Consider the following 20,642-nt stretch of genomic DNA (forward strand, 5'->3'; position numbering starts at 1 on the left):
TGGCCTACCCATCTTTGTAACCAATATGGCTATTTAAATGTCTACCTGCATCCACGTAGTCTAAAAAATGTAGGACTAATTAATATTAAGTTGTAACTATTCATTCGGTCATTTGAAATAATTAGATTTTGTTTGGTTTTAATTATTGAATCTTGTAGACGTTCCTTTTCCTAGTCAAGTTGTTTTAAGTGAAACGGAACGCGCCGCTTACGTCAGAAAAACGTCGTCTTGTTGGCGCCATTCAAAACGACAACAATACGTTATCTCTGTCGTACACGTTAAAGATAGATCTATGCATCTCACTCACGCCCAAAATTTTATTCCTAGAGTAGAGATTTTTATTTCAGCAGCGCAAATCGTCAAGGCGGGTTGGTTTTGTTGTGGAGTGTGTGAAATCGTAATAAATTACAAACGAAAAATAAATTAATGTTAGTATTGCAATTTGTTACTAAATAAGATAGTGACCTTACAATATTTACCGGAGTTTCCTGAAGAAAAAGCTTTTGCTGTATTTATCGATGTAAGTACATATTAAAATATTTTATTATTTTACTACAAGGTTGTCGTCTGTCGGCGTTGCTGATTATGATTTTCAGCCACCAGATGTTTACATTCCGGTTTTATCTTTTAATGTACCTATTCTAAAGATATTTTTGGCAAATATTATTTATAAATCGTGAGGAGTATTCTTAAGAATAGTTAAACACAAGACTTTGTTCCTGAGTGAATTTACTTTCGATTCAAAATGTAATCTTTGTGTTATCAATATTCAAATTAGGTAGATATTCCGAGTTTCCAGGCTCACTAAAATGTTTAGAATTATCTGCAAACATGTCAAACCTACCAACCATAGGCACTCCCATAGTTCAACATACTAAAGTTATCTTGTTGCTAAGAGCTCAGAAAGTGTGTGTACAGGTTGTGTGAGCCAGGACCATAGAACAATAAAAATTAAAGTCATAGGTATTTAGTAATTATACACTAAAAATAAATTAGTAGGTAGGGTATGTAAGCTGTTCCACATCATAAATAAATGATAAATGATATTTATTTCTGTAAATAGGTCATAAAATAACACTTTTACACGTCAATATTTCAAATAGCTAGATGAGGCCGGCATTTCCTATCTGACTACTCTGAGAAGAAATGCCGAAACAAACTCAGAGGTCAAAACAAACTCAGAGGTCAAGATCATCATTTGACAATGACATAGATTTGTGTGTTATACTAATGTTTGCAAACTACTTCTAATGATAATTTTTACTATGATTATGAAAATAACTACAATCTGTACTCATAAAAAGCAAAAATCGCAAAAACCACAATGCTTAATTAAATATTTAAATATTCTTATCTCCGGAGCTACATGCATGTAAGAATACACATGTTATCATCACCTTTGCTGGTAATCAAGTTGACATTATAACTTTTAATGTTAGTGGAATGGACAGAGTATTCAAGGTTGCAGCATATCCTATATAATGTCACTCCTTTTAATCAATGATGAAAGGCAGAGGTGCACAAAAAGTGTAAACAAACAATACCTTTTATCACAACACCAGTGTAAACAGTTATTGGTGAATCAATCTTACTATCTTTGTAATATTATAAATACGAAAGTTTGTAAGTTTTTGTGTTTGTTTGTTACTCAATCATGTCAAAACAGCTGAAGGGACTGAGAGAAAATTTCGAACAGTGATAGATTATAGTCTGGGATAACACATAGGCTACTTTTTATCCCGTCTTCCCTCTGTCCCGCCTTCAGCAGCAGCTGGTAGAAGCTAGTAATTAATAAATTAAACTTCTTTAAATGATAATTTTAATGTAACTTTCGTGAGACATATTAAATTAATTATTATGTTATAGGCTTACTCACATTACTGTTTGTTAGTATGAGCCGAGTCTACTATTTGAGTTCCTTGTTGAATAATGTTGTTGTGGTGCTTGTGGAAAACAATTTACAATATTATTTCTGCTGGAGTATTGTTTTCTCTATGAAAGGTACTCATATATCTAAGACCTGGATACTGTCAACTATGGTGACTTAGATCTAAATTACAAAGTCAATTAAACAGTTGAAATTAACTAGTTATATAATAACCAATCTTAATCCTAAATCTCCAGATAAGGACTTATTTGTATGGAGTTTTTGTAAAAAATCAGTCCTTATTTTGAAGATAGATTGGTTCATAATTGTGGCAATTGTGGCTATTAGATATTATTATATGATTAGTTATTATCAAAAATCCTTTAAGTAAATTTACTAAATATAGCATAAAGTGTAGTTATGTGCATACAGGAAATAATAGATATAATTAAATGTCAGCTTGACAGCTTTATTTAAAATTAATTAGGAATAATAAATCTGACGTATGAGTATGACCTTATTGACTCTCATAACATTATGTAATGGTGAATTTTTAATTTAAATAAACATTGCACTTGTTATCAAATAACCTTTGCCATGTAGTAGAGGATCATGGCTAAAAATAAAATAAGATACCTATAGCTAAAATATTATAGCTAGGTCTGTGGTGGCTTTTATCTTTTTTAACTATCTACACAATGATTGTGTGATTTATGTATCTGAGCTGGTTATCTAACAGGGCGCCGAATTCAATGAGCCATGAAATCAGCCAGGACACAGCAATAACCATAACTTAGATGTGATCTAGCCACTCGCCTTAATTCTTACCAATTAGCGACATCTTCGCTGTTAAATTGCGCGTGACCTTGGAGTGAGGCCTGCGCCGGCGCAGACTGACCGTTATTAATAGTGGCGCTAGAGGCTACGGGAGTATTGATGTACCTGCCTGGGTGCGGGAGCCGGTTTGGTCCAGACAACAATATTGACCATCTGCATTACTGAGTATATAGCGTGTCCCAGTTACTAAGCAAAACAATGCTAGATGCTGTCCCTGAATAAACAGGCCTTGTGGCCGCCAGACAGTACATATTGAATAGTATGGAAACGCCGCGCCAGAGCTTATTAAGGTATTACGTCACCTGACCTTGTTCGGTAACTACTTTTAATGTTCTGTTTCCATTTAATCTGATTTTGGAGCCATTTCAGTCGACATGGATGACAGTCACCTAACTATAGCAGTGAAACGCAATTTAACCCAAAAAGCCGAAATTAATTGGCTTGGTATGTCAACATTGCCTCCATTAAAGTTGGATACTAGTGCAATTATACATTACCTTTACTGTGTAAATGTACCACCAATCAATTACGACCAGACAAAGCTGTCATGAATGTAATTATGGCGGTGTCAATTAACTGTTGGTTACTTTGGCTACAGGTCGTAAACCTCAGTAACGGTCATGGGGGGTCATGGTTCCATCAAGGACTTTGATGTCGAAAAGAAAGAATTCTTTACCAATTACCATAGGTACCAAAATATTTTATCGATAGAAGCGAGACAGTTTGTTTTTGCGCACAAGTAAACATGTTAGATGATACGGGACACGAGGTTTAATAGGTCACGGACGGCATTAGCGACACCACTCACGAGATGAACAAACTATTTGCACTAGACAAACATCCATCTCTATGTACCATAGTATGTAGGTACTGCTCTGTTCAGAGGCTTGATGTAACTATTACTATTGGCATCTAAAATTTTCACTGATTCATCGGATTAATATCTACACTACACAAACAGAAAACATGTTATAAAACTGAAGAGTGAATTTTTAATGGAATGCCACTCGAAAAGTTGCAGCAGTTGAAAATAATATTTTTGCCAACCTCTTACGAACACGTATTAAGTCTGAATAAAGCGGATGAAACAAATACCTAGCAAGAAGCTAGCAATTTGTTTATGTCATGCATTGACAGGTAGATCAGATAAAGTCTATTAATGTTACGTTACGTCCACCCTGTATAAGGACAATCAACAAAATTACTGCTGTCCTTGGCAAGTTCACTGTCATCACTAGCGGGATCTAGGTGTATGGTGCAAGGCATAGCACTAGATATGTGTTTATTTGATGCTGACTGACAGCCCGGCCAGGCTTGGAAAATCTGATACTCGGAGTACCTTTCAAATATGGAGCAAAATTAACTATTCAAAAATAAAAATTTGAATCTTTACCTTCTTTTCACCTTCTTTTGAATGTACAGAAGATATAGTTAATTAGCCTTCTTTTCACCTTCTTTTGAATGTACAGAAGATATAGTTAAATAAGGTTTTAAATTGGAGTTCAGAATAGTTACTGCGACTAGAAATGTTGGCACCAAAACTTGTTCTCTGTAGTGTCTTGTGTCTGCTTCCATGTTGAAAGGCAGTTTTTCACATAGAGATCGCGGTTCGCTCATACCTTGATCTCTGGGTACTTGCATCAATGATAATTACATTGTCAGTGCACACGTATTAACGTGCAAAAACAGCAGGGACTCGTTTCAAAGTCGTCCAGCGTCCTGCTGCATCTGTCGCTCAGTGTTACTCTGACAATGGCGTCCGACGATACCCAGTAAGTCACTCTCCCTTTCTCTAAGATCTTACATTTCTTTAAAAAAGATTTTCGGTATAGGTACTTCCTACTTCTTTCTATTTCACTTTACTTTTTCTTATCCAGGATCTTTCATTTCTTTGGAAGCATTTTCCTATTTAGTTGACACTTTCTTCTTTTATTGTTTTATTCCTTAGACTATGCTTGTTTAGGCACTTCCAGTTTCATATTTTTATTGCATCTACTTTCGTGTATACCTACGTGATCGTTTTTCTTTATGGTTTTGCCAAGTCTTATTTTCGTCTATTAAAAATCAGACTACATATTATATGCAATGCCTTTCTAGCCGATAGTTTGTTATTGACGAGCATACATAAAGCATTATTGTCTCGAATTAAGCTGAGGTCATTGCTCCAAGCTGAAATTTGGATAGACCAACTTGGTATGAATATATTTGTCGCGGACCAAGTGCTTATACGAACGAACCATGTAGCGTATGGCGAACTTTATTGCTTCCACCTTCATAGACCAGTGTTGAACATTCATGATCCATGTTTAACGAAACCGATCCTATATAACTGTATCTATCCGTTGTATTGTGTTGTGGATATACCTACTAGCAAATTAATCAGTAAATATGCTTGTATTGCAATAGTTTTTTTCCGTCTGAATGCTATTTATATCAATGAAAACTTCCTGGTTGAGTAATGTATGGAACAACTAAATAGTCCTGATACAATTAATTATTGGTGTTCCCAGTTTAATATGCTATAATTATGTATGTAGGACGAAATAAACATTGAAGATATGATCTTCATTTGACCTGAGAATGTCGAGGCGTGCCTGTGTCTGGCTGTCTGCGATGAAGGACTACAAGGTCAAATGGAAATATGAAGTATTCTATTTTGAACCTTATAGTCGATATTCTATACGTATGAAAATCCATGTGTATTCAAGACTATTTTCATGTCTGATAAAAATAATTAGCGATGCACGTTTGGTAGACTAACTGGATGCGTTCGAGTTCAAGTTATTGTATCGATCAGCGACGTCACAGATGATTTCAGATGTCATTGGTTACTCACGCCGATACCTCTTGATAAACTGGGGATTTTATGTGACGACCAGACCAGTTCCTGCATGTAAACAACTTGTATAATTAAACGGGTTTTATTATAAATAAATTGATAAATCATTATGTTTTATTTTTAGGTCATTTAAATTATAAACATTTCTGTTTTTGAGAACGTATTTAATAATCATTTGCGTCAGACCACAGCCTATTCTGCTATTCAAAAGATTTATGAGTAACGATTTTTTTTGGATAATCTATAGAAAAATGTTAAACTTTCTTCAAAATGTATTCAAGACATGCTATCTGTGTATGTAAATGGTTTTATCATTTGAGTTTTATTTGAGTCGATAAGAATACACGTGCCTGTTATCACGAGACAAAATTCGCAAAAATATACCTATACGATTATGCAATAGCGATTATGTATATTGGCAACTGAAGTAGTGATTCACTTCAAAAATCAACTAACTGTCTGCAGTCTGGTCAGTAGGTTCTTTCTTAGTATCAGGGAGGCTTGATATAGTTATATTTATACTTGGACCCATAAAATTGAGCGTATAATAAAACTACTAATCAGTTTGCCACTTCACAGAGGATTATCATATTTAGATCTGAGATTTATGCACTGTGCCAACGCAAACGCATTTTGTGGAAACGAAACAATCTATTTTTTCACATGTTGGCAGTCGGCGGCGGTAGTGACCTCTATGAATGAGTTATAGGTGCGTGCAGCACGAAAATATCTTGCAAACACGTGTAGCTGTTACTACTCGAATACGTAAGGGCTTTCCCTTGTGCAATCAAGTTCAAGGAAGTATTCGTCATTTGACGTCAGCGTGCGGCGCCTGACGTCACGGATCACGGCGCTAGTATCAGGCACAGTTCGCGCGGTATAGCTGACATTGTCTCTCGCTCGGGTTCCAGTTGCCGCGAGCGTGTCGCCGAGGCCGGTGCTAAGATGGGCGTGCCACACATCACCTCGTTCTGCTGGTGCATGGGACTCGAGGTCGGAGCCAAGTGCGTCGGCTTCATACACCTGGTGAGCTCATTTTGTTACATACTATCTTTTGTTTGTTTACATTCTTACGTAAGAGTGTTCAGTAATATATGTGATAGCTATGTAAAGTGTGTAGGTAACTAGATACATAATATAGACATGTATTCGCGAATAGTATATTTATTTCGCCTTTTTATTGCCTTGAAAACTGGTCTCTGTTTAGTTGAGACCGGTTATATGGAAGTTGTTTTAATTTAATGTTTTGTTGTGACAATAAATTATTGTTAGGAATAGTACTGTGTTAGTATTATTTATAATTAATTAATAATGCTCTAAGTCGATAATATTAGATCTATACACAGTCTACGTTCTAGTCTAGTAAACATGAACGCTGATAGTCTCATCAGTTTTTTGTTTTAGCTTTTGTTGTCATAATAAAAAACTAGTATAAAAACTTCACGTGAATAAATTACTATTTACCTTGAGTACTCATACCTATGTAATGTATGTATAGGCATAATGTAGATGCATATCATACACCTATACATTCGTGTAGTATATCTCCCTCTATTTACTTAGATATCTAAGTACTAGCTACTGTTGTCACAGTTGGTCTGCGAATTTTGGATGATTACGATTGGTATTCGTGATCACGTTCGAGACGGTACAGCGGTCACATGTCGCATTTAAAACGAGCCACATTTTGTTCACCTCATAAATATGGTAATAAACACCCGACAGACAATAGCTCTTAGTTTGGCTGTTGTTACTTTAAATTGTACAAACGAGACAATTTGTAGTACGTTACAGAGATTAGCAGAGATAATAAACTTAATAACCCTGACTGAACATTTCATTTTGAATGTACAGTCAGCAGAGTTTATAAGAAAATAATGATTGATGCAGCACTGAGGGTCTCTTTGAAACGTAGCCCCATTTTCCCTGGACTTTTCTAACTGGGTAGGTCTGTTAGTTCATTAATTTATATTTGGCCAGTCGAGTATTTTATATGGAATGTCCACTTGTCATTCTTGATTCATAGTGTAACAGCTTCATTATAGAAACCCTAACATTTGGTCTACCTAATGTTAGATACTGTACGCTACTAACTATACAACTATTATGCGACAATAAATATCACCATGTAGTATACCAACTTCATATTAACTAAAAATCACGGTATGCATTGCATTTGCATGTACATGAATGGAGAAAAGCTCTACTAATTTCGAGTCACAGAAGAACCCTTCTTTGATGTCGTGCAGTCTATTCCTAGAGCTTTTCTCCTTTAATGTACGTGAGTAAACCGTGATTTTTAGTAAATTTAGTATGTCTCACGACAGTTATTATAAAAATACTAACTTCTATCTCCGATGTTGACCAGCTGGTGTCGTTGATCCTGATGATCCTGTGCTCCGTGTTCGCGGAGAACGTGCGCGGGTTCGTGGGCACGGCGGAGGACGCGGGCGACGCGCTGTACGCCACGTGGTACAAGATCGCCGTCGCCACCGCCGTCGTCACCGTCGTGCATGTGCTGCTCGCGCTCACGCTGCTCTTCTCTGTCTTCAAGGTAAGCCAAGACCAAATCATTCAACCAATTTCAATTTACAATCAATTTCAACCCGTGGCTCAGTCCACTAGTGAAGCTATTTAGTAGTAGTAAGTATAGCTCCCTTAGTTGCTGCTCGGTTGTCGCAGTGTCTGCTTTGTTTGTTACCATTATGGAACCATTTTGTGTGTGATCCTTATATATCATTGTGACATATTTAGCTTTTGGTCTACAAACGCGTACAGTTTACAGTAGGAAACTTATTATAAAAATAATAGACATACCCAGTTAAATGCTCAATGCAGCACCAGGTGCAACACAGAACACACACAGAACATCTTTAGGAGGTGTTGACTCGGCGGATCCCGCGGTTCTAATCTAAAAACTAAAAAGCCATTGTATTTTTAATATAGCATGCATTTCCGCAAAGTAGCCCCTGATTCTATTAGAAATTAAGAAATACATAACGTAGTTTAATGTTAGTCTGCTAAATATTACGAATAATCCTCTCTACCCTTTAACATAAGCAACCGCTGCCAAAATAAATGCGGCACGCGGCAATCATAAATGTTTCGTATCGCTGAGCTTTTTTATAATCATTTTATTTCGGTACACTACTATAGGTACTTTGTGGGAGTATTAATAGTCGTTACGAGTACCACCTACTCGTTGGTTTCGGTTTTTATGTAATGTTATTAGATGTTTAGTTGAAAAAATAATGAGGATATGTTTTATAGAGTCTAGTGTATGATTTTCATTTGTCGCTAAACAATAAAATTCGTAATAAACAAATAACTAACTGTTACTTTCGCATTTCATGTATTAAATAAAATCTTAAAGCGAAAGCTTAAAGCATTTTGCAGTAAATTTTCGGTCTTAAGAAGACAGACTGACTTTGTGTCATTGATGGCAACACGAATGGCAATCTAGTTAATTTTAATCACCTATCGGTAGACCATCAAAGTGTGCGAAATGTCCGGATACTTTGATATCCGAAGATATATGAGATGTTACTAGTTTATGAGTCTGTTGTTTTACGATAGAACACAAGGTCGAAGCTACAAACAAAATTACTAACAATCTTAACGTTTATAAACAACAACGCTACATCGTTTTTATGAGTTCTCCAACTTTGTAGGTGACTTTTACCATACCTGTTATAATAAGCCAGTCTCTGGTCGTTTGGGACAGAACAGTTATGTTGGTTCTCATCTGTCAGGTGTAATATTAACTATCACAAACTCCTTGTTCCCTTCATATCTTACCATCGTCACTATAAGTTTCTCCATCAAATTCTTAATAGTCGTCTCGTGCAGGAATCAAACACGTGACGAGTTGCCAATGCGTTGACCGTGCATTGCCAAAATGTAATATAATATGTAGTAATGAGTATGTAATGTTTGTCCCCAGCGCAAGTCGTGCGGTATCCGCGTGTGGGTGTGGGTGATGTCGGTGCTGTGCGTGGCGGCGCTGCTGTGCATCGTCGTGCTGGTGGCCATGCACGGGCTCTCCGGCTCCGGGTCCGACATCTTCCTCTCCTTCCTCGAGGGACTCGTCTTCTTCGGTGAGTACTGGCTTCTAATACATACATATTATGCTTAACTAACACATTAAGTGAGTATAGTATTCTTCGTGATATTTCCCTAAAGAAATGAATAGACAGTCAGCTTCTACTTCAATGAAGACTCCAATAATCTACCAGATTTCTATTTTTTAAGGAAGAAAGTTTTAGATTTATTAAATGTTTCTGTCAAAAATGAAGATCAATCTAAAGATTTCGGATTGAGATCGGAAAGATTAAAGAAATTGAATTTAGCAGTAAACTAGTTAACAGATTGGAGTAGATTATTATACTAGTATCGAAATAAAAATAATGCACACTCAATGTACCGGGTAAAACAGTTAATATTTTAACAATTAATAGTTGTTGTAGGTTGACAAAAGCCTAAACAGATAAAAAACAATTTAGCAACAATACCAGCAACAAAACCACTTAGCAAGGCCACTTAGGTATTTGTTGGACGTCCACTAAAAAATTAGACGTTTTTATCATTGTAAGTGAACAAACAAAGATACAAGGTGTTTGCACAGATGCCAGTTACCTCGCTGTGTAGGTACTTAGTCAGTGTCCTCTCTCAGTACTACAGTTCTTTGTTACACTCCTACAGCGCTGAAATGTGAAACGATGCGCGAAATGCTGAACTATGGAAATTTCTGTCAACTGCTTGTGTATTATATTTTGTAACTTAACTAATAGGTACATAATGCATGTATATCTGTTACATAATTTCTGCAAGGGTTTCAAAGCAGTCCTATCATTAATAGGTACTTGAATTATTGTGACCTGGGATTTTACACATTAACTCGTGTTATCATATCTCAATAGGTACCTACATATTATCATAATCCCATTGGTTAAGCTAATGGTTTGGCTTGTTTGCAAATAAAACTGTTCTTACCACAGCTAAATCTTTAAAAAAACATTTACCTATCCTTGCATTAAGAGTCACACAGACAAACCAACATATAATTGAGCAATTTCATTCATTGCATACATACATGTATCGTGTAACTATGTATGTATAACTTAACTCATTATGTAAACTGTCTGTCTGGTGACTTACAACTTGTTCGTCACTTGTTACTTGTTATAGCTACCGTTTACTTAATGTACTGTCCGACCCCAGTAGGTATACTTTTACAAAATATCAGAATATGTATTAACAAACATAATATTTGAATTCCAGGCGTGATGGCCTACTGCATCCTGTGCGTGAACAGCTACTACCTGATGTTGAAGAGTGCGGAGGACATGGAGGGCCCTCACAAGTCCGTCTACTAACCGCCTACACACAGCACTCCGAGTGGAAGACATCGGTAATCACGATACGTACTTATTTCGTTTATGAACATCACCTCACAACACAAAGCAGATATAATTGATTTGTTGAAATGACTTGATCAAAGGAGAACAAATTATGAACCCACTGATCGGGATGTATTTAAAATTAATACACGAACAGGTTAGCTACTTGTGCTACACTGTTAGAATGAATTCTTAAAGTTATGGTGCCTAAAATAATAAATGCTTATTAGCTACCTAAGCCTTAAAATATGAAAGAGAAAAAGATCCAAATCTCGAAATCGTAAGGATTTTTATTATACACACATTTGATATCTGTGTTTTGAGATAACAATGCATGCATACAGACAATGAATGTTGCATGTTGTGTTGGTCGTTGAATTAATTTTACTTGGAAATGAAATACCAAGTAAATATTTATGTAGCTTTATTTTATAGCTTAAGGCTACTTAAAAAAGTACGAGTTTTAAGAACCAATGATAAACGAATAAAAAGAGCATTTGAAACAATTTTCTTATACATAATAAAAACAAATGGTACTAAATATTAATTTGAATAGAATCGTGGTACATGAGGAAATGTTTTGTTACGTACAAATATAATATAGTGACAGTAGATGGATATATTTGTCTGTTTATTGTAGTAGTTGATGTCTAGTGTTGAAGTACCCTGTTGCACGGTATACACATAATATACTCGAAATCTTATTTAAAAACTATCGTGAGACATACTTAATTAATGTTATGATATAAGGCCTATTCAAGTAAGTATTCGAGGGTGCCCGACCAATTTCAAGTCACGATCGGGGCTCATAATGGCCTAGGACATAGAAGATGTTACTTTATGATTATGATAAAGCTTTGTATTATAATTAGACGTAATGTTCTTTCAGTACATATTTAGTAGACATTACAATGTGTTCGCGCACAGCTTCTGCAGTGATGTCATCGCGTCTGCACGCGCAGTGTTCCGAAATACCAGACAAGGTTACTCGGCTCGAATGGAAGCCATTTGTATTGCTTTCGTTACACATTTATCTTATCTCACTGGCTACCTAATTGGTAGCAAGCATTTGTTAAAGCGAAGCAAAAATATTTAGTATACTATATTATCAGTAGTGGCATGAAGTCGGGAATCGTATATTATAATTGTAGCAATAGATCGCTATTATGCATGCATTTCTTACACCTCTGTTTACCCCTTCAGGGAATAAAAGGTGTGATTATAGCCAACTTATTTATTTATTATTAATGTACAAACATACAAATATTCTTATTGGAATTTCTTCCTTGGATCTTACACAATAGGTAGTTCATTTACATTTTAACGAATACTTCTTTTCTACTAAGACGATTGCATTTACTGCGTGCAACAGGGCTTAGATATAAGTGCAACATTTTATAAATGTGTTTTAATGCTTAGTTATTCTACTGTAGCGCCTGGCGGGCTATTATAACTAGAGTTTATTTAATAATACAATGTTTTAAATATTATGGTTTATACAATTGGAAATGAATCTTAGAAAATTCTAAATATGATATTGATTGATACTGTGTAATGAATTGTATTCCAAATTACGCGGACGAATCCGTAAGCATTTCTAGTCAAATGTTTGGAAAAACTTAATCTTGAACAATCATGTTGTTAGATTTAATAAATGAAATAGCAACTTTTACAATCGGGAGCAAAGAAACAGAGCCACTTTTACTTTTTCATTTCTTGATAAATATTTTGTGAAACAAGTATTTTATTAATTGATAACGTATGTCGTAAGAAAGGTAATTTAATTACCTTTCAAATGAGAGTATTTCTTTAGAAAACTAATATTTTGTTTTACGCCATAGTCATTCTATAAAATAATAAATACGCTAGTGGTACCCTTTCTTTACTTCCAAGTGTAATAATTTGAATAGTAGCTGGCTCGGATAGTAGTGCTGTTTATAGTCGTTCGGGGTAAAATTGGCCCTACAGTGTAACATATGCTTACATTGTACGTGTTTTTGATAGATTAATTTGGCTTTAATGTATGTTTCTGAACACTACACGAAGTTTATCCCTATCACCAGAGACGAAGGTATGACTTTATGTATGTATGATCCAATGTTACATCACATGTTACAATAAGTATTGGTCCAATTTGACCCCCAATAAGCTGAATTCCATAATTATGTTTATCCTTAATGCCGAGTTAATGCGAATAATGTTGTAGAAGTATATTGATATAATAATTATGTATTTGATGTGGAGACTGGAACGTGACTTATGTAATCAGTTGATGAGGAAAACCAAAATATAGGAGTTAAATGAAACTTCCTTATTACTTTAACTAAAAATTTATGTATCACTTCTGAACACATTTTGAGGTGTAATTCAAATAATGGAAAAACATAACTTAGATAATAGCTAAATGATTACTTATGTCGCGTTTCTACGTGTGAGTGTAACTAAGTGAGGGCTATACCTCCGCGCCAATACCTCTGCTGAGGACATCACTACAAGTGCTCCTTACGACTTGCCTCAACTTTTTGATATATTTACATTAATTAACCAAGTACCTTATTGAAATGAAATATTGTCGATTACGAACAACTTCGAATGAAAAAATATTCCTATTCAAATTGAGAAATATAGAAAAGTATTTATAATAAAAATATATTTACTATTGTTTTAAATAAAATCGTCCGAAAATGTGTCTTACAAATATAATGTCAAAAGAATTCTATGATAAAGTTGATACATTAGTTAAAATAAACAATTATGTATTTTTAACTATAAATAAACGTTCTCAATCTTTTTGTCCACGTGTGCCAATAGATGTCGCTCAAATCGACAGGGACCTAGCGACTTTATACAGAATTTTAGTGTATTTTTTAGAGTTGATACATGTTTTAACACATTTTGTAGTCAATACCTCTACTGAGATGGTAATTGCCAGTTCAATTAGTCGAATCTTGGTCAGAAGTGGCTCTTATTATACCGAATATAGCTCGTTAAGTGTCCTAATATTTTTGTTGAATTTTTAACTGTCTTACATGGTAACAAAGTTGAAAATCTTATAAAAAGAGTTGTCATAATAAATAATGAACAAGAGAATACAAGTGTAGTATGTCTATGAATGTTGAATATGTTGTTAACAGCTGTATAATGTAACCAGAGTGGGATCGTTCCCGATAAGTGTACTTATAAGTGTAGTCGATAAGGATTTTTGTATAATTTTTTCGCCAGCTGTATTTATTAAATTTGCTATTTTATGGCTTTGTTTGCCAAATTTTTGGTTTTATTTTAACTTTAATAACCTGATAGACTTTTAAAATAAGGGTTGATGTGTTTACTCAAGGAAAAAACTATAATAGGGATTGAATATTAACAATGTAACTTAACAAGTCTGGAATTGCGTCCAGTGTATGGCAATATGGCTACGATGGTAAGCAATCGCCGTCGCATACACCTGAAACACCAGAGTCATTAAAAGTGCGTTGGCGGTCTTTTAGGGAGCGGGATTTGGGGATTAAATAGATTGGAGAGGGGATTAATAGGGCCTTCGGTAATCTAACTCACTGTATAGTCGTGGTACCACTCCGGTCAAGCCGACCTATTTGAAAGTGGGTTCTATTATATTACTGGTGTTCCATTGTTTATATGTGCTAAACACCGACTATCCCTGGACATTAAAAGGTCTGATATGTTATGGTTGTAGGTAAAAATAAAACTGCAACGAATAATTTATACATGTTGTTTATTCATCGGAATAACTTGTAATTACGATGACGTTTCACATTACTTTAGATTTGTTTAATTTCAATAAATATATTACAACTCTATGCGTAGTACGGTACCAACGATAGTTGCTACTTTATTCATTAACTTATGTTTCATAGATGTGAGGCCTTCCGAGCTTTCTCTCGAACTATACAAGTCGTTACGCCACGTCAATATGACGCTCGCACTGCCTATACAGACCAATTTAACATACAACTATGTAATATAATGCTTTTTTGATAAATACATTATTATGCAAGTGAAATAAGCAATAATGAACTTTATGGCATAAAGCCGCCAGTTTATACGAGACTTGGTCTAAAATTGCATGTCAAATTGGTCCTTCGATAGCATTTTTCTTTAATCAGAAGCAACATTTTAATGTTATTTAAAAATGAGAATTTCCACAAAAATATCTACAATTAACAATTTATTGTAATTTATAAGTCGATAGCCTGGTTGAATAGTAATAGCACGCGTGTTCCTCAATATCGTTTGCTCTGTATTTTTGTACAGGCGCTGAATACATAATGGTTTATTCGTAGTGTTCGTAGCTAATTGAAGTATTTTATACAACAGAAAGTCACTTTTAAATTGCTAATAAACTTGATAAATACAATAATTGATTAGAACACGCTTTTAAAGAAAAATACATATTTATAGCATTAAGAAAATATAGTCTTCATTGGAATGTCTTCGATGTTCATTCGATTTATTAACGAGCCACATACAAGCATACTTAGATACTCAGCAGGCACATACAATACATAGGGCAGGTAGTATTTGCTTTTTAACAAATTCTACCTAAATACCTAGGTAGTTAAGTACCTATTTGAGTGCGTAAAGGTACACTTAGTGTAGTAGGCTACGTTTCTCAGTATTAAAGCCAATTATTTTGACGAACAGTAAGATAACACTCGTGTCATGTAAACCTATGACAATAGTGACGCAGGGGCTCACTTCGTTGTAAGTAGTCAATTTATAATTACAAAGGAAGGTATCTACAGAGCTGTGTGTTGCGCACATCTTCATGGGATGAGAATACGGTAATGATATTAAAATAATTTAATTTAGAACTCAGGAAAAGCGAGGCACAATCCAACAATATTGTTATTTACAAAGATCTGGTTTCAAGAAGCCGCGGTTTCTATCATAGTGAACAAGACACACAGCTCTGTTCACAAATAAATAAATTAAAAAGATTATTTCTCTACTCGCACTAACAGATATCATAGCCGATGAAAGTAACGCCGGTTTCAACTTACAACACGATATTAGTACATTTATACAGCTAGTTCGATTTACATAGTCTTTTCCTTGCCTCGAATGCCTCCGATAAAGTTACACTACACTGGCCACAAATATGTCTAAGTAATATTAAGGAGTCATTATACAACATTATACGAGGTGGCACGAGTCGTCGGACTGGCTCTTATAATTAGTTAAGTACTTCTTTAATTGGTAAGTACAACAATAGGTTATGAAATGGTTCTCTTCAGTTTAGTTTAAGCCGAATTCTACAGCTTTGCAACTATTCATACGTGTTAATGTATGTACGACGATAAGACGATCCGGCTTAAACATTAATAATTTCACATAAACATGGGTTTATGTTGTAGTCATACTATTATTTATCAGCCATTAGTCAGTTCGGCAACTCGCGTCACACATTAAATCTAAGCGGGGGAACTTTATACATTGCAAGTCGGGCTACACAGATAAATACTTAACTAAGGTATTGCACGAGACGGGGCTACTAATGTACATACTTACAGGACACGCGCGGTGTCACAGCGCACTGGCCAACCCTGCACTGCAGGAGGTACACTCTGCACACCAGGTAACAAGAACACGACAAGCCTCCTTTTTGTAGAAGGTGATGTTCTGTTTAAGACCCAGGTGAATACAACACAACTCAAAATATTCAGTGATTTCTTTCTAAGCCAAAGGACTTCCAAAAAGGACTTCTTTGTTTGATGACGATGCAAGAATTCTTGCTTGTTTCAAGTTAGGTTTAACTTCAGAAGGTACAGCGTTAGTTGTAGGTGCTCGTTAGTTGGTTGGCGAGTGTTCCCTGCGCGCGGAGGGGTCGCGCGGTCAGTAGAGGTGCGCGAGGTGGTGGTGCGCGGGCGGCGGCGCCTCCGTGCCCACGTCGATGTCGGCCGGGCCCTCCTCCTCCGCGCTGCCGGCGCGGGCCACGCCTCGCACCTGGTGCGAAAACATAAACTGTCAACATCGGTTAAAATAACTATTTCATGCGGGAGTACCATGCTTCGGCACTAGTGGGCCGGTTCAACTGAAGTAATACCACGGACTTAAAGGAAACTGCCATGATACAACGTTTGCGTTGTCTTTCGCTGTCTGAGTAAGAATACCGATGGCCCAAACATCACTCGTATCCCCAATCTCAAAATCTCCAATCCCTAAAAGCCCAGGAACGCATTTATAACTCCTTTGGTGTTTCATGATCAGCTGAATTGCTTACTATCAGCTAATGCGTTTGTTCGTTTACCGCCCTAAGCTATAACTAGTAGACACTAGTGTGTGTGGTGTGTACCTGCAGTAGCATGTTGTGGTTGAGTATCCGGGCCTGGTGCTCCTGTGCCTTGGCGCGCAGGCAGGCGATGCTGTTGTTGCGGAACGCCTCCGCGTCCTCGTACATCTCCCGCCCGGGCTCCGGAGACGCGCGACCCTTCGCTGACGATGACGCCGTTGTGGAACTCGCCGGGGAACTCTGTGCCTGGAAACGTTCATTAAATATTCTGATTATTATCGAAATTTGCACTCATTTGTATCTTGACATAATTATTTAACATCACCAGTGGTTCCAATTAGCATTTCGTGGGTTATAGGTACTTTACATGTCTGGTTGAAGTTTCTGCTCCTCTAAAGTTAATAACATCCAATCTATAAGAAAACATTTAAGCGAAAATATAAATAGAACTTCATTTAACCACCACGCCTGTCACTGGTGACCGACGCTTAGTGGAAGTTTTGCCTTCAACAACTTCCTTTCGGCAGTTAATGCTTTGACACAATAACTAATAAAAACACAGTTATACCTATTTTTGTGCGACCCTTAACTGTTAATCATTACAAAATGTAATTTTAGTTTAGTAGCCAATGCAGCATGCGGAAGTCTCGTAGCAAGTTCTGTTGAACTCTTGATGTGATAACTTTCACGCAAGAAATACTAGTATCACAGCGGATTCTACCCGTAGCAATTGTAACTTTTACTTCATGAAAAATCTGTAGACATTACCTCAATCCTCACCTGTGCGTCGTGGTTGTCGTGGTGGTGCGAGGAGGCGGAGGTGGGCCGCTCGGGCTCTGCCTCGGAGCCCTCGCGCTCTGACCCCGACTCCTTGAGGTGGCGCGCCGCCTCGATGGACTTGCGGTGCATGCCTGCCGATACAAAGTCAACCTTATAATCATGGGGATATGTGACATAAACTAACAGAAAGTAGTAAAATATAGGTATATTTTTTTGTAAGTGGGAACTGTATTACTATAGAATTCGTTCATTATTTATGACGTACGTCAATAGGGCCTGATACTAGTCGGACATTACTCAAAAAAGCTCTAGCATTCAAGTAAGCTAGCTGCATAAACATTTTAATCTCGCATATTACTAGTAAATTATAAAGTTAGTCCCTATTAGGGTTTATCTATTAGTTTTATACATCACTGTTCAATAGAGTCAACGATCGCTAGGACATGGAACTTAATTTTAAATCTTAACGATCGTTGACTTTGCGTTACTATACATTTAATTAGCTCGTTCGCTCAATGTATTCAAATTAGTTCATTTTGCGTCCTAGTCTCTGATAGTCTGATAGGTCTCTATATTGTGGGGCTTTAACTTCTACAATAAAATGTATAATCTTACTATATTCAAGTTCAACTAGAGAGCTCAAAGCTCTACCTCAGTAAGTCGAGTTACAACCGCGTCTGTGGTATCTACATAACGTAATTTATGTTTTACGAGTGCGCCCCCTCGCGGCCGCGTCTCGCAACAATGTGGTGAGTGAACCCTGAGGGTGTGTGCTGCGTCCATGTCGCATGTCTGTCGGGCGACAAGCGACAAGCGACGTAAAATGTAAATGAATGATATGCGGCTACCGCGCGACGGATGGCGACCGCGCGACATCACGCATTGCTAATGTGGCTGAGGTTATGAATGTCGCGGCCGTGACGCGCTGCATAAGTACGTCTGGTTTGGGAAATATTCAGAGAATCACTTGCCTGGTAGTACTCGTGGGATTTGTCTTTACTTTAAGCGTGTTTTCTAATCTTTGGTATGCATGTTTAGAATAGTACTTAAATCTTAATGAGCTTTATGTTTAGATATTGAAGTAGTCCATGATTAGTTTTAGGAGACCTAAATGTGGAGTGTGTCGTAAGTCGGGTATTCGTATAATAGCAATATCATTTCATGTTAATCTCTCTGATTTAATCCAATCTTACCAATATTTGTTCTAAATAAAACACAAGAAATGTTTTATAATATTTTAAAACTTTGAATTTTCTGAAATTTTAAAATCTTGTCCTAAAGATTACGGAGAGAATGACAATTCGAACTATCGCACTTTTTTTAAATGCCCAACTCTAGAATTTTCTCCTATATTGCAGGTGCGTTTATAAATATACAAGTTCAAACTTCAAGAATCATGTATTGTGTATGTACACATGACACCCAGACCTGGAACAACAATTTGTAGATCACACAACGATCGCACTGTAGAGTTTTCCATCACAAAGAAGATAATAATAAATTGAAAGCAGCTCGTACATATCACTGTACAACCCTACAACCCTGCTAGCCCTGGTTTAATATCAGTGCGGTTAGTATTTTTACGAGAGTGATGGCAGTGCACGTCGCATATCTAATCATGTCGCCGGTATTTATCGCCGGCAGCGGCAGGACCGCTGATCTACTGCGCGCAGACGCCGACACGTACCGCCGACTGTTGTTTCAAATACTTCTGTGTGGTTCATATTAAACTGTGAGTTATGAGCCCGGAATACTTTATTTGTCAGTCGTTTTATGGAGGGAACTTTGTAGTAGTTATTAATATGAAAAATTGCGAAGTTTGGCTGTTAAACTGAGTCGCTCGTCTACAAACATGCATTGAATTATTATTATTGTTCTTATTTATCGATATAAATAGAAAAATACTCATAATCTATGTATGAAAAAGAATCTTCGGGAGTGATACCACGGCCTCACACAAAACCGACGTGAAACATCGCTTGCGTTGTGTTTTCTTGTGTAAGTTAGGTTACCGGACCATTTGCGGACCCCTTTCCAATAATTCCAATCCCCGATTCCCCAACAACCTTTAAATTCCTAACCCCCAAAAGGCCGGCAAAGCACTTGTAACGCCTCTGGTGTTTCAAGTGTCCAAGGGCAGCGACGATTGCTTACCATTAGGTGATCCGTCAGCTCGTTTACCGGCTTGTTCCATAAAAAAAGAAAAAGTATAACCTAACTTACAATAAGGAGGTTAATCCTGAACATGTAATTTCCTCTACCGTCGGGGTAATATACATAATGATATTGATTATATGTTCAGCGTGACACGGAGCCGCCTGTGTCACGGAGTAAGGAAACACAATTTCCTTCGTTTGTGTTCGTCTTATCGCTATATCCTCGGGAAATAAGCCATTAACGCATTATTCTCCGTTTTTCGCCATCTGTATTTATAAGTTCCAGGAAATGTTTGAGATGAGCGTGTCTGCCGAACCTCTCACTTTATTTACATCGTTCTATGTATTACATGACTCAATTTAAACGAAATAATTCAACATATAGATGGAATTCGCTAAAAAAGTATAAGTGGAAAATTTTATGTACATTCCACACTTATGCACGAGTCATAACTTATTTATGTAATAAGCTAGACTTTAAATTTCAAACATGTGCGAAATTGTAACTTATCCG

At 36.5% G+C, this 20,642-nt stretch overlaps 2 protein-coding genes and 1 long non-coding RNA gene across 10 annotated transcripts in view; 2 read left to right on the forward strand and 1 right to left on the reverse strand.

The window, feature by feature from the left end:
• LOC126910770 (uncharacterized) overlaps positions 1-20,642 on the forward strand; it is a 112,434-nt gene that overhangs the window by 4,418 nt on the left and 87,374 nt on the right. The window lies entirely within an intron of this gene.
• Positions 331-14,207, forward strand: LOC118267435 (uncharacterized). 2 transcript variants are annotated; one of them, XM_035581432.2, is made up of 5 exons: positions 331-520; positions 6,455-6,569; positions 7,912-8,097; positions 9,487-9,640; positions 10,824-14,207. In XM_035581432.2, the coding sequence occupies exons 2-5, from the start codon at positions 6,489-6,491 to the stop codon at positions 10,916-10,918; spliced, it is 516 nt and encodes a 171-aa protein (XP_035437325.2). In that variant the 5' UTR covers positions 331-520; positions 6,455-6,488; the 3' UTR covers positions 10,919-14,207. The 2 variants fall into 2 exon arrangements, with proteins under 2 accessions (XP_035437325.2, XP_035437324.2); XM_035581431.2 differs by lacking the exon at positions 331-520 and adding an exon at positions 4,431-4,476.
• The window catches only part of LOC118267767 (visual system homeobox 2), a 74,802-nt gene continuing 68,818 nt past the window's right edge, over positions 14,659-20,642 (reverse strand). For 3 of the 7 annotated variants that reach the window (XM_035581947.2, XM_035581943.2, XM_035581944.2), the window contains 3 exons: positions 17,961-18,103; positions 17,256-17,438; positions 14,659-16,924 (listed from right to left, as the gene is read on the reverse strand). In XM_035581947.2, coding sequence (XP_035437840.1) covers positions 16,796-16,924; positions 17,256-17,438; positions 17,961-18,103 — 455 coding nt within the window. In that variant the 3' untranslated portion in view covers positions 14,659-16,795. The remainder of the gene's footprint in view (positions 16,925-17,255; positions 17,439-17,960; positions 18,104-20,642) is intronic. The other 4 variants (XM_035581945.2, XM_050694385.1, XM_035581946.2 and 1 more) reach the window with 3 other exon arrangements.

The sequence above is a fragment of the Spodoptera frugiperda genome, chromosome 6 (assembly GCF_023101765.2).
Source record: "Spodoptera frugiperda isolate SF20-4 chromosome 6, AGI-APGP_CSIRO_Sfru_2.0, whole genome shotgun sequence".
Classification (NCBI taxonomy): domain Eukaryota; kingdom Metazoa; phylum Arthropoda; class Insecta; order Lepidoptera; family Noctuidae; genus Spodoptera; species Spodoptera frugiperda.

Coding starts and splice junctions, on each gene's coding strand:
- LOC118267435 (XM_035581431.2), top strand. CDS start 4,457: ATGGCGTCCGACGATACCCA. Junction 6,570..7,911: donor GCGTCGGCTTCATACACCTG/GTGAGCTCATTT, acceptor GATGTTGACCAG/CTGGTGTCGTTGATCCTGAT. Junction 8,098..9,486: donor TGCTCTTCTCTGTCTTCAAG/GTAAGCCAAGAC, acceptor GTTTGTCCCCAG/CGCAAGTCGTGCGGTATCCG.